Raw genomic sequence first — 12,201 nt, forward strand, 5'->3', positions numbered from 1 at the left:
CATGACTCTACGACTTACTGTCTTTGAACAGATGGCTTAGCTTCTCTGAGCCTCAATTTCCTTATTCATAAAATGGGAATAACAACAGTACCTACCTCTTCGGATTATTGTCAGGAGTAGTGACAACTTACCCAAAATGCCCACCCCTCGACAAATAATAACTATCATCATTACTGTGTTTCATCGTTATTATTAGCCATCGGGTCCCCTGAGTGCCTCCTCGGTGTGCTCAGCTACCCTTCCCGCTGTCCCCATGTCCTGCTTCTCCACAGTCCCACAGAAGAAGCAAAACCAAGGGCTGCGTGGGATTGCAGCCTCTGGCTTCGCAACACGCACTCCCCAACCACGCGTCCTCACTCCCTCAATCCCATGCAGGGTGTCACCCTACTCCCGAGCTAAAAGTGAAACATGACAACTAACTGCCAAGCACCCAGGCTCACGACTGAAAAAGCCCCTCTGCTGCCAGGGCTGGAGCCAAAGCAGTCTTGGTTTGGGGAGAGGGGACCATGACGGGGAATGGAGGAGCCCTAGCCTGGAAGGCAAGGGACCAGGGCCCAGCCGGCTCTGCCGCTCATTGTGGGCGTGTTCCGTCCCTTCTGAGCCTCAGTCGGCTTAGCTGTAAAAGGAGACAACATTCTGGCTCTGATGTTACAGAATTCTAGGACAGCCAGGTGAAACTGGGGAGCCCTGTCTTCCCCAGATTCCCTCCAAGGACGCACATGGTCCTGGGGGACACAGGGACAGCAGCCTGCCCTCTGTCACTGCTCCACCCCCACCCCCACCAGGTCCTGTCCTAGTGTCTCCCTGCCACTCACCCTACAGTTGCTCAGCTCCTCGGCGGACAGGATGATGGTGCCACATTTCTTCCCTGGGACACCACTGGGAGAGGAGAAGATGAAAGAATGGAGAGCCAGACAAAGACAGACACAAAACCTGCACACTCCCTGAATCGGCCCTCCTCCTCCTCCCCCCCTCCCCATCCAGCAGATCTGCCCAGAGCCCCTGAGAAGACAGAGTCTCCTGAAATACTTGTGGCAGTGTGGCCTAGGGCACTGCTTCCTGGGCCAGGCCCCCCAGGCCTGGAGCTGCCCCGCCCCCTGCTCCCCAAGAGCCCGCCAGGAAGGGTAGTGTCTGCAATGAAAGTCCTAGAAGCGGAAAAGCATCCAGACTCACCCGGAGGCTTCCAGACCAGTGGTTCTCAAACTTTCCATCCAAAGACCACTTCTGTGGGCAAAAGACCTCGTGGGCCAGCCACCCCACCCTGCACCCAGCTGACCCCCAGAGTCCTGGAACATTTCAGCTCTGAGTCGCTCTGATTTATCATGGGTGGGAGAGCAAGCCGCAGGAGGGAGTTAAGCAGAAGGGCTGGTATCCTCCTGGTGGCAGCTTGTCCAGGCTCTCTCCCACGGCTACCTCCCCTTAAACTCCTTGGCTGGGGTCTCTCCAGAGAAGAGAGATCCTGGCCATTCATGCAGCTCCTCAGTGAGGTGGACAACCAGGACATGAAGTCAGCCCACCCAAGAACCCCTCCAGGAGGTCAAGTTCCCAAGGTGGGGCTTCTCCCAGGGGATCTGGACCACCTCTTCCCTGGGTCAGGAGGGCCCCCTCCCCCAAGCAGCAGCCCATCCCACTCCAGTGTTTTGGATGAACCCGGAGTTGGGGGTCCCCAGTGTGGCCAGGGGCCACTGGGAAAGAGAAAAAAATGTCATGTTGTCCAGCAGCTGCTTAACTTTGGACTCATGATTGTACCCCTCTGAGCCCCGGTTTCCTCACCCATAGAATGAGTGTGTTTGTAGGTTCCATTAGTCAGGATGTGCACACACAGCGCATGGCACAAAAAAGGCCCCCAAGGAGCATCATTTCCCTCCCTGCCTTTCCTTCACAATTTCACCAAGCTGCTAAAATCCAGCCCCACACCTCAGGCCAGCCTCGAGGCTCCCAGCATGCTGTCTGCAGAACACACTTTGAGAACCACTGATGGAGCTCTCCCCAGTGCCAGCTTTTGGAGGGAGAGGCTTTCAAGTAGAGGAGGCAGGGGAGCCGGCCCCAGAGGCTGAGACAGCCCAGGTCTCTCCACATCAGGAGAGTAGAGCAGGGGCTACATCTGGAGGTTCCCCTGCCAGCTTGCGCCCCTAGACATGGGCAGCTGAGCAGGGTGCCCCAGCCCTGGTCTGGCCCCCCCTGGGTGTAAAGATATGATTTGTTTGACCAAGAGACAGGATCCTCACACCAGCCTCCTCCGCCCGTGTTTCTCCATCTGTTCCTCCTTCTGCCTCTGGGCCCTTCTTTGATTTCCCATCTTCCCTTCCCTCCCCTCCAGACCGAACCAGCTCCCACCTGCTCAAGGCCTTCCTTTTTCTCTCCCTTTGCCTTTCTGGCCCTCGCTCTCTGCTTCTCCCCCTGACTCCAGCTCCCTATCTGACTGCTGCTTCCATACTCTCGGTGTAAATCAGCATCCACACCCTGCCTGGGCTGGGAGCACCCAGGGCCCCTAGAGGCCCCTTTCCCATATCCAGTGGCTCCAGTAGCCAGTCCAGCTGCTGGGACCCCAGCTCCTAGGAGCTCTCAGCAAGGCCGGGGGAGGTTTGCTTACTCAGCCAAAATGTTCGTCAGTGTGACGCACCTCCAGGCTGGTCACCGGGGTGGCAGATATTCCCTAACCTGCCCCACCCCACACCCTCAGGTGAAGGCCCTCTCTCCAACCAGGAGAGGAGGAGAGGGAATGAGTTGGGGGGGGGGGGGGGGGCGCTGTCTTTGTTGCATATAGTTGCATGAAGCTGGCCAAAAGCAGACGGTCAGGGTGGAGGCCAGGGGAGTGAGGCTGGCCCAGCACAGCCGGTGAGCAAATACAAAAAGTGAGGATTGAGCAGAATCTACTCCACGAGGAGGCTGACATCCAGCAGTGCAAGCAGTAGAGGGGAAGTGGGATAAGGAGATAAACAGAAGGGAGGGAAAGAGGGAGGGGAGAAAGGCGAGGGGTAGGAGGCAGAAGAAACCAGGCCAGGGAGAGAGGAAGGGCAAGTGTCCAGCCCCTGCTGACCACTGGAAGCAGTCCCCACCTCTGCTCCCCACCCTGCTCCCCGAAGTCCCATGAGCCACTGGGGTTGGGGATGCTGGAGCTCCAGCCAGGTGAGGGAGGGGCCGGCTGCAGAGTGGCCCTCTCCCCCGCCCCCCAACCAACCAGGGTTGAAGGCGCAGCGGTGGGAGCAGAGACCGGGCCTAGACTCTGAAGCCCCCTCTGCAGAGCCGGCTGGATGTCTGAGGACTGCAGGGCCAGAGATGTCTGCTGACCTACCCATTGGATACCGCTGGCATGGGTTTGCCTGTCCTGGAATTCAGGCTGAATGCTCCTATCCTGTAGAGAGAGAGGCAGAGAGAGCATGCCCTGAGTCAAGCACCCCCGTCCTGAGAGGCCATAGCACTTGGCATCGGAATTCTTGGAGACAGATATCTATTCTGGATCAAACATCAAAACAGGACCAAGAGCTGCAGGCCAGAGGAAGGAGAGGTCTTCCAAACCTTGCTGTGAAGTGCTGGGTGACTCTACCTCAGGGGTTCTCAAAGTGTGCACCGTCAGCATCCCTAGGAATGTGTTAGAAATGTAAGTTCGCAGGCCCCACACCAGACTAAGGGGCGGGTGGTTTGAGCCCAGTAATCTGTGCTTTAACAAGCCCTCCAATGACGCCGAAGGCTGCTGCGCTTTGAGAACCGTGCTCTACCTCTGCAAGCCTCAGTGGCTGGACTGTGAAATGGGGAGACTGCTGAGAGAATCCCATGAGATCAGAGAAGCCGATGGCGGTCTGGCCCAGAAGAGACGCCCAGTGAAAGGGAACTGTTGTGCACGGGGCCAGCTGGGAGACTGAGACACGTGACATTTTCGGTGGGGGAAACAGGTCCCCCTCCTTCACCAACCCATTGTCTCCAAGATCCCGCTTGCCTACCCCAAGGCTCGCCTCCCCAGCCGTCTCCTGCGGAGGTCTTCCTCAATCCATCCCCCAAGCAGGTGTGCCTGTCCCCCAAAGGTGGGCCAGGTGACAGCAGGGAGGAAAGAGACCCAAATGACAAGCAAGCTTTTGACCCGGGCAGTTGGGAGCTGAGAGGAGCAGACACACACACTCACTGTGAGGACCCCAAATTCCATAAATGTCAGAGCCCTCCAAACCTGGGTTTGTTCCCTATTTTCAATAAATGATAGTTTGTATCATTATTCTCTGTGAACCCAGAGAAGGAGACCTTTTCAGGGACAGAGAAGCCCCTCTGGGGGCTCAGAAGTTACCATACAGTTAGTGGGGGTCAGAGACAAGGGCCTGGGAGAGAGACCCCCCTCCCCGACAGTAACACATTCAGCACTTCTCCATCATGGTGAGGGACAGCATCCAGTGTGAATTTGGCAGAAGCAAGCACGGGGCTGAGGCCCAGCCTGGCCTGCTCTCCCCTTCCCACCCACCCTGCCACATGGCCGGGGCACTTGTCCCAGTCTGCAGGCTCCTCTTGTCTGGGTTCTGCCCCTGGGGCTCCCTGAGAAATAGGGACAAGAGAGGGCACCCCCGCTACCCAGCCAGGCCTGGCCGGTGCCTACAGCTGCCCGCAGGCTCCACTGTAAGAAGCCTTGGGATTCCTCATCCCGGAGCCTGCCCAGAGGAATAGCTTTCCCCTAAAAGCACTTACAGCCCTATAATGCAGATGGTCGGAGGGGCAGGGTGAGATGAGGAGTGCCTCACCATACCCACCTCTGACCTACAGCAAGGGGTGAACAATCTGAGGGATATGCTATGTGAGGAGAACCCTGAATTCAAATCCCAGCTCTCCCACTTCTTAGCCGTGTGGCCTTGGGCAAGTCACTTTCCCCTCTCTGGGCTTCGATTCGTTCCCCTATACATTGGCAAGGGTGGGAGGTAGGGGTGGGCTAGATAGTGCCCCTGGCCGTCCCAGGAACGTGAGGCTCTAATAACTAAACCTGGGTCCCTCCAAGTTAACTGGGTTAGTGGCCCTGCAAAGGCAGGGCCCACAGGGTCTCCTTATTCCTAATCACCCCGCATGCGTGGCGGATTGCTCCTCCCCTACCCTGAGCTAAGGGTGGGCGGGAGGTTGGCCCATCCCTGGGGAAGCAACCCAGACAGGCTCCACTCCCGTCTATACTTACGTGAGGGGCTTCTCCAGGCGGCTCCCAGGGGACCCCACGATCTCTCCGAGGGTGCAGAAGGCCTGGCCCAGGAAATCCTGCACGCCCAAGGTACAGAAAACATCAGTGTCCCCCACTCTGCCCACAGCCACCCCACCTCTCCCATCACCCCATGGGTAGAAGTGGGCGGGCTCAGAAATGACCAGAAGCAGCATCAGACACACGGTCCGTGTCACAGTGAAGCCTGAGGCTGACCCAGACTCTGCCATCTGAAGAGAGTTTCAGAATCTCTGGGCAGTCATGGCAGAACTCACGTGTTTGGATAAATCAGGGCTCTTCGAATCAACGTCGTATCTGCAGGGAACACACAGAGATGGTAAAGACAGCTGCGGCATCCTGCCCAGAACTGCTGGGGTCCTTGAGCTGAGTCAGGACCCCTACACCCCAAAATACAGGCTCTGACACAGTAGGATAGTTCTGGGAGTAACGGCTGGGAGGCCCACCATGGGAGCCTTGTGGGGTGCCGGACATATTCTGTCTCTTGATCCGGGTGATGGTTACATGAGGGTAAACAGATATAAAAATGCATCATGGGATGGACTCTGAAGATTTGTGTACTTCACCATGTATATGTTATAGCTCATTAAAGACCGAAAAAATAAAATAAACTTGCTCGGCAACCCTGGCTGGTTATCAGGTGGCTGAGCCACCTTGCCCTTCACTGCCTGTTCTCCCATCTTCCCAGCTAAGGCGAGGTGCCCTTGGAGCTCAATACCTTGCCTTTGACCTTCCCTGATGGTTTCACCTTGCCCAGGCCTGCCCAGCCTGACCTTGGGCCTCGTCACTCAAGAACGTCACTCTACCTGCACCTGGGCCCCTCCCTTTACCTGGAGCCTGCTCACCTGGAGCCGCACCTGCAGCCCTTTGTCCAGCATCACCCTCTCCACCCCACCCCAACTGGCCATGCAGACCCAAATGCCTCCTGCTGAGGGGCAATCACTTTTACTCTACCCCTGCTCTAGCACTTTGTCTCTCCAAAATGTCCCAAAATGGTGACTTCTCTACAATGGGCTGCAAGTCATCCATCGGTCCTTCCTAAGTCATGTCCTTCCACTGCATTTTTTCCTCTGCTCCTGCAAGCCCCCAACCCCCTTTTGGCCCACTCTGTCCACAATTCTCTGGGATACAGTGCTTTCTAACCATCCCATGCCTTGGAAAAACAACAAAACAAGGTTCCCCCACCTGCTCACCAGACTGAAATCCCATCATCATCTTTAACCTCAGTGGAGGGGCACTCCGCACCTTTGTGAGACACACGCACATGCCCTGGGCCCCATCAGTCAGGTTACCTCTGCAAGAGGGGAACCTGGAGGGCATCCTCTCCCAGAATAAGCTCTGACAGAGAGAGAGGTCAATGGGGACCTCCCTGTCACCTGGGGAGAAAAAGGCTCCTGGGTAGCCCCCAAGACCTAGTCCCCAGAGTCAGGTGGCTTGCTCAGTGCCCTCCCACACTTAATGGAGACAAATGGTGGGGAGCCTCTATTCCCTCTCCCCACCTCTTTTCCATCTCCTGATGAGGGTGGGGCTGGACTTCAGCTAATTGTCATTTTTATCCCAGGCCAAACCTGAGCTCCCTCTGATGTCACGGCACCCCTCCCCTTCCTTGGTAAGAGAAACTACTACCAACCCCAGGTCCTACAGTCCCCCCTCCCATCTATGGTTCCTCAGCCCCATCCCCAGTACCAGCTGCCACTTACAGGTCGAAACGGAGGTTCTGTTTCTCCTCAAAGAAGTAATCCACAATGAATTTGCGCACAAAGTCGGGATTGAGTGTGTTGTCAATGACTTCGGTGCGTCCGAACTACAAGAGAAAATGGGGTGTGGACCTCAGGGCCAGGCTGGTGGGGTAGGGGAGAGCACTGGGCTCAGAGCCCCTCAGTACAGGCCCCAGTAGTAATGGAAGCCATGCTTCTGGTCCCTGTCCCCTACCCCCGTCAGGCTGAGAGCTCCCCCATCTAACAATGGAAACCATCCCCGCTAGGGCTCTAACTCCATCCTCAGCTTTATTCTCCCTACCTCTATCTAGGCTCCACCCAAGTTGTAAGGTTTTGATACCTGAATACTTGAGCAGACCCTTCACTTTGGCCTTCCCCTTTCTGCTTGTGGCATTCCTCCATTTCTTCAAAATCCTTTGTTAATGCTGCCTCCTCCAAGAAGCCTTCCCGATTCTTCCACCCAGAGAGTTTTACTTCCCTCTGAACCACCACTGAACTTGTGCTTACCCCATGACAACCGTCCTGCTCTGACTGATTCCATAGTTAGGTGTGTACTTATCTGATGCGACAATTATAAATGAAAGGGCAGAAGAAGGGATTGTGGGATCTTTTAAGGTCCCCACCTCCTGCCCATGCGTAATCCCCTCCCCTTGAAGGTGGGCTAGACTTCATGACTCACTACTAAGGAACAGAATAGAGCACAAGCCACTCCCCAAACTGTGTTATAAACTACCATGACTTCTGTCTTGGGGACCCTCTCTCGCTCTCTTTTGCTTGCTCACTTCGAGGAAGCCAGCTGTGCTATGGAGAGGCCCGTGTGGCAAGGAACTAAAGGCAGCCTTGGGCCAGAAGGAGGAGAGCCAGTGAGGAGCCAGGCTGTCAGCCAACCCACCTGTAAGAATCTGAATTTTATCAACAACTACTGAGAGAACTTACAAGTGGACCCTGCCCCACCAGAAGCTCGAGATGACTGAGGCCCTGGCCAACACCTTGACCGTAGATAGCCTTATGGGAGACCCCGAGGTCGAGGATCCCACAAAACTGCACCCAGATTCATGACCCTGTTGTTTAAGTTGCTCAACTCTGGGCTAATTTGTTACATAGCAACAGATAACTAATACATGGACTTAACTTTCTTGGTATCCCCTGCAGCAGATACTCTAGAATTTTACACACATTAGGCGCTCAATAGTTGAATCCCATTAAACTCCCCAAATGACTTAAGGCAAGTCACACCTAGTTCTAGGCATCAGAATCACTTGGAGGGTTTGTTAAAATACCGATTGTAGGTCTCACTCCCAGACGTTCTGATTCAATAGATTTAGGGTGAGGCCTGAGAATCGGCATCTCTCAAAAATGTGCTGCTGGTGCGGGGACCTCCCTTTGGACAACCACTGGGCTTGACTGTACTCCACAGGGCTCTGAGCATCTCAGGGTCTCCCTGTGCTGTGGAGGAGGGCAGTGGGGACATGGTTCCTGGCCATTAGTCCCATCAAAACAGCTCTCTCTTACATCTGTTTTTTTGGTTTTTTTTTTCCCCTTACATCTATTCAATACACTGGACATTTCTGGTAAGATTTTGTTTCAAAAAAGGGACATGGGGCTAAAAGATCGAGTGTAAAAGCAATGCGCTCTATGCTTCATGAAGGGAAGACATGATACCAACTCTACAAAGTGAATAAGACAGACAGGTGCATGATAAATATTTTAAATAAATTGTGAATATTTCTGAATACATAAACATGTTTTTTCAACTTGGGCAGTAATTGCCAAAATAAAAAATTAATCCTGAGTACTAGTCCTCCTTAATGGGGCTCTGCAGCCCAGAAAAATGCCAGTGCACGGGCCCCTCTCCTATGGGGTGGCAAGGCCTACTTCTCTGAGATGTAGCCCAGCACTCACTTGTACTCTGAATTAAGTTAGAAAGCTGTAAAGAGAACCTCCCACCCAAGGCAGTGTGGGGTCATCTGAAAGCACGTGCTTTGGCACCGTCTTGCCCTCACTCCCTATCAGTTCCTCCAGCCGAGTCTCCTCCTATCCCCATACCCCCACTTCCTCCACTGTGGCCTGGGTCAGGGCTCCCCATTTTCTGATCTCAACCCTTGCAGTGACCTCCTAGTGGGTCCCCTAAGTGGGAACACTGCTAATGCTTGAAGACCCGGCTCCCCGGAAGTCCTACTCTCTGACTCCCAACCCCTCCCCTGTGCTCCCACAATCCACCCAGCACCCCTACGGCTGCACTTACCCTGTCCTCTGACAATGATCCGAGGCTCTTCCCACCCCACTAGATAGAGCTTCTTGAACAGCAGAGGATCCGAGCTCTCCTCATTTTTGCAGCCCAGGACCTGCCACTGTTTAACAGATTTGCAGGCTCGTGGTCGCAGATGATTATAAGCATGAGGAACTGTGCAACACATTTTGCACTGTATTTACCCTATTTCATCCTTTTATGGTAGGCTTCCCCATTTTACAGATAGGAAAACAAAGGCACAGAACAGCTAAGTCATCTGTCTAGGGTTACACAACTAATCATTGCTGAGGACAAGTCACAACCTAGGCATTCTGGCCCATGCCCTCTAAGCCACGTGGTGCTCCATGTGAGGTCCCTAGTGAGGGCAAAGACTGGTCACTGCTCCTGGTGACTGGTACGCAGTGGGGACTCAGAAACGGTTGAATGAAGTAAGGTTGAATGAGGAAAGGGATGAGTGGGTTTGAGTCGCAAGCTTATCACAAGCTAATTGTGGGACTTGATTGGAGAAAGCTTCAATTTCCTCATCAGAAGATGGGAGACTACGACGTGTCCTGCTTACTTCTTAGAGGTATCATCCAACTCAATTACTGATTGAACAAACAGTTTTTCAGCACTTATTATAGGCCAGGCAACGTGCTGGGTGCTGAGCTACAAATACAAATAGAACATGAACCCTTTACCTAAGGACTTCTCTGTCATAGGTGGGACAACTCATAATCGATTGCTACAATACAGTGTGACCACAGCACTATATACAAACCTCTAGGACAGGGTCTCCCCTGGCTGCACACCAGAAGCCCCGGGGGGAATGTGAAAGAGATTGAAATTGACACAAAAGCAGATTACTGGGGGTTCCCTTTCACATACTAGTCCAGGCATCTGACTTCCTAGAGATCTGCACCTTTCATTATGGTTGAGCTATTTCACAACTTCGGAAATTGTAGAAAGCACAGGGTAATGCAAATGATTCTTATCCGTAAATATGTAAATACTTTTGGCTCAGTGGAATGCAATTATTTGATTATTATCTTGTCGATACTGACCAGTTTTGCATCTATTTATAAATTAATTTCAGCATTCCTGATTGCCTATGTACAGCTGACCCTTGAACAATGCAGGAGTTAGGGGAGCGGACCTCCACACATCGTTGAAAATCCAGGTATAACTTTTGACTCCCCCAAAACTTAACTAATAGCCAGCCTACTGTTGACTGGAAGACTTACCGACAACAAAAAGTTGATTAAAAAATATTTTGTACATTATATGTATGGCATACTGTATTCTTACAATAAAGTAAACCAGAAGAAAGAATATGTTATTAAGAAAGTCATAAAGAAGAGAAAATATATTGACCAGACTGTACTGTATTTACTGAAAAAAATCTGTGTGTAAGTGGACCTGTGCTGTTCAAACCTGTGTTGTTCAAGGGTTAACAGAATGTGCGTTGAGTCATCTGAACCAGCTCTAACATCTTACTGGTTCCTTCATTTAATTAACAAGTTAAATAAATCTTTACCATGTGTTCATTTTAATTTGTATGGGGATTCATGATTTTACCTTTTAAAAAAATGTATCCTTTAACAGGAGCTTTTTAAAAATACCCATGCTCACAGCCCCATCACAGACCAATGAAACCCAATCTCAATGGGTGTGGCCTGAACAACTGTTTTCTCCGTTTCCTAGGTGATCCTAATGCGCAGTTGGAGTTGAGAACCACTGATGGAGGAAGAAAGAAAACTAACATTTACTGAGCCCCTTCTGAATGCTCACTAGATCAAGTGGATCATTATCTCATTTGATTCTCACAAAACCCCCGTGAGTTACTACCCATTTTCCAAGTGAAGAAACTGAGAATCAGAGAGGTTAAGTAACTTGCCCAAGGTCACACAGCTAGGCAGAGCTGGGACCTAAATGCAGGTATGTGTAATCCAAGGCCCATTATATTTTTACTTCATCTAATGTCCTCAAGCATGTGAAAATCAAATAAAGATGAGGTTTACTTCACAAGTATTTATAAAAGTCCCACCGTGTACAAGGCAATGGGGTAGATATTGAATTGAATAAGACTGGGTTCCTGCTACATCCCCTAAATTCAGTAACAATCTTACAATGTATAATCCATCCTTGTTCCAAGAGAATTCCTGCATTTTCCCCTTCTGCTCTAATTCTTTTTTTTTTTTTTTTAAGATTTTATTCATTCATTTTGACAGAGAGAGAGAGAGACAGCCAGCGAGAGAGGGAACACAAACAGGGGGAGTGGGAGAGGGAGAAGCAGGGAACCCAACCCGGGGGCAGGGCTCGATCCCAGGACACTGGGATCACTACCTGAGCCAAAGACAGACGCTTAATGACTGAGCCACCCAGGCACCCCTGCTCTAATTCTTAACACCTCTAGTCTTCAGACAAAAGGAAAATTTCTCCTAACGACTTTCTTGCAGAATATTCTGGGTAAACACCCAGGTGTGAGAGAATCCTCTTTTAAGAAAGGGCTCTACCTCCTCTTCAATGTACTGACCCCCCAAACATGTTAAAAAATCCCTCTGGCTGAATTTTAGATACACCCCAGTCCAGAAGGAGAAAGCATTTGGGCCGCCTCTCTCCTCACCCGACTCTCAGCAGATACTCCAAGGAAAACACCCATTAGGGAAGATGACAGCGCTGCTTTTAAAATGGCACTTGAAGCTTCAATAGAGAGGAATTCCCTAGAGATTGATCTCTGCCAGAGAAGAAAATGGGGTTCCCCTGGAAATAGGACTTGGAGCGGGACTCCAAGGGCCCCCAAGATCTCCTGGAGAGGAAAGGGGGCAAGTGAACCAGGCTGGGCAGTGATGAATTTCTAGCCCACAGGGGTAATTAACGTATGCCAGGCACAAAAACTGTGAAATCTACAACCGAGGGACTTACTAAAGATGTTTTATAGCCTTCATTACTTGGGCTAATCACAAAGAAAAAAAAAAACACCAAAAACTTGGATTTTGAAAATCCAAGAAGCCACTAAGTCTCTGTCAGGCCCAATTTATACCCCTATTAATGACAATAGGAAACAACCTAAC

At 51.8% G+C, this 12,201-nt stretch overlaps 1 protein-coding gene across 3 annotated transcripts in view; it reads right to left on the reverse strand.

The window, feature by feature from the left end:
• The window catches only part of CPNE5 (copine 5), a 91,820-nt gene that overhangs the window by 46,352 nt on the left and 33,267 nt on the right, over window positions 1-12,201 (reverse strand). The window contains exons 4-9 of one of the 3 annotated variants that reach the window (XM_064597540.1): window positions 6,880-6,983; window positions 5,437-5,476; window positions 5,144-5,220; window positions 3,296-3,355; window positions 1,174-1,224; window positions 816-879 (exon numbers count right to left, since the gene is read on the reverse strand). In XM_064597540.1, coding sequence (XP_064453610.1) covers window positions 816-879; window positions 1,174-1,224; window positions 3,296-3,355; window positions 5,144-5,220; window positions 5,437-5,476; window positions 6,880-6,983 — 396 coding nt within the window. Of the gene's footprint in view, window positions 1-815; window positions 880-1,173; window positions 1,232-3,295; window positions 3,356-5,143; window positions 5,221-5,436; window positions 5,477-6,879; window positions 6,984-12,201 lie in introns of those variants that run through there. The other 2 variants (XM_064597538.1, XM_064597539.1) reach the window with 2 other exon arrangements.

The sequence above is a fragment of the Mirounga angustirostris genome, unplaced genomic scaffold (assembly GCF_029215605.1).
Source record: "Mirounga angustirostris isolate CCGP_5_RB_7025 unplaced genomic scaffold, mMirAng1.0.hap1 SCAF_8, whole genome shotgun sequence".
Lineage (NCBI taxonomy): Eukaryota > Metazoa > Chordata > Mammalia > Carnivora > Phocidae > Mirounga > Mirounga angustirostris.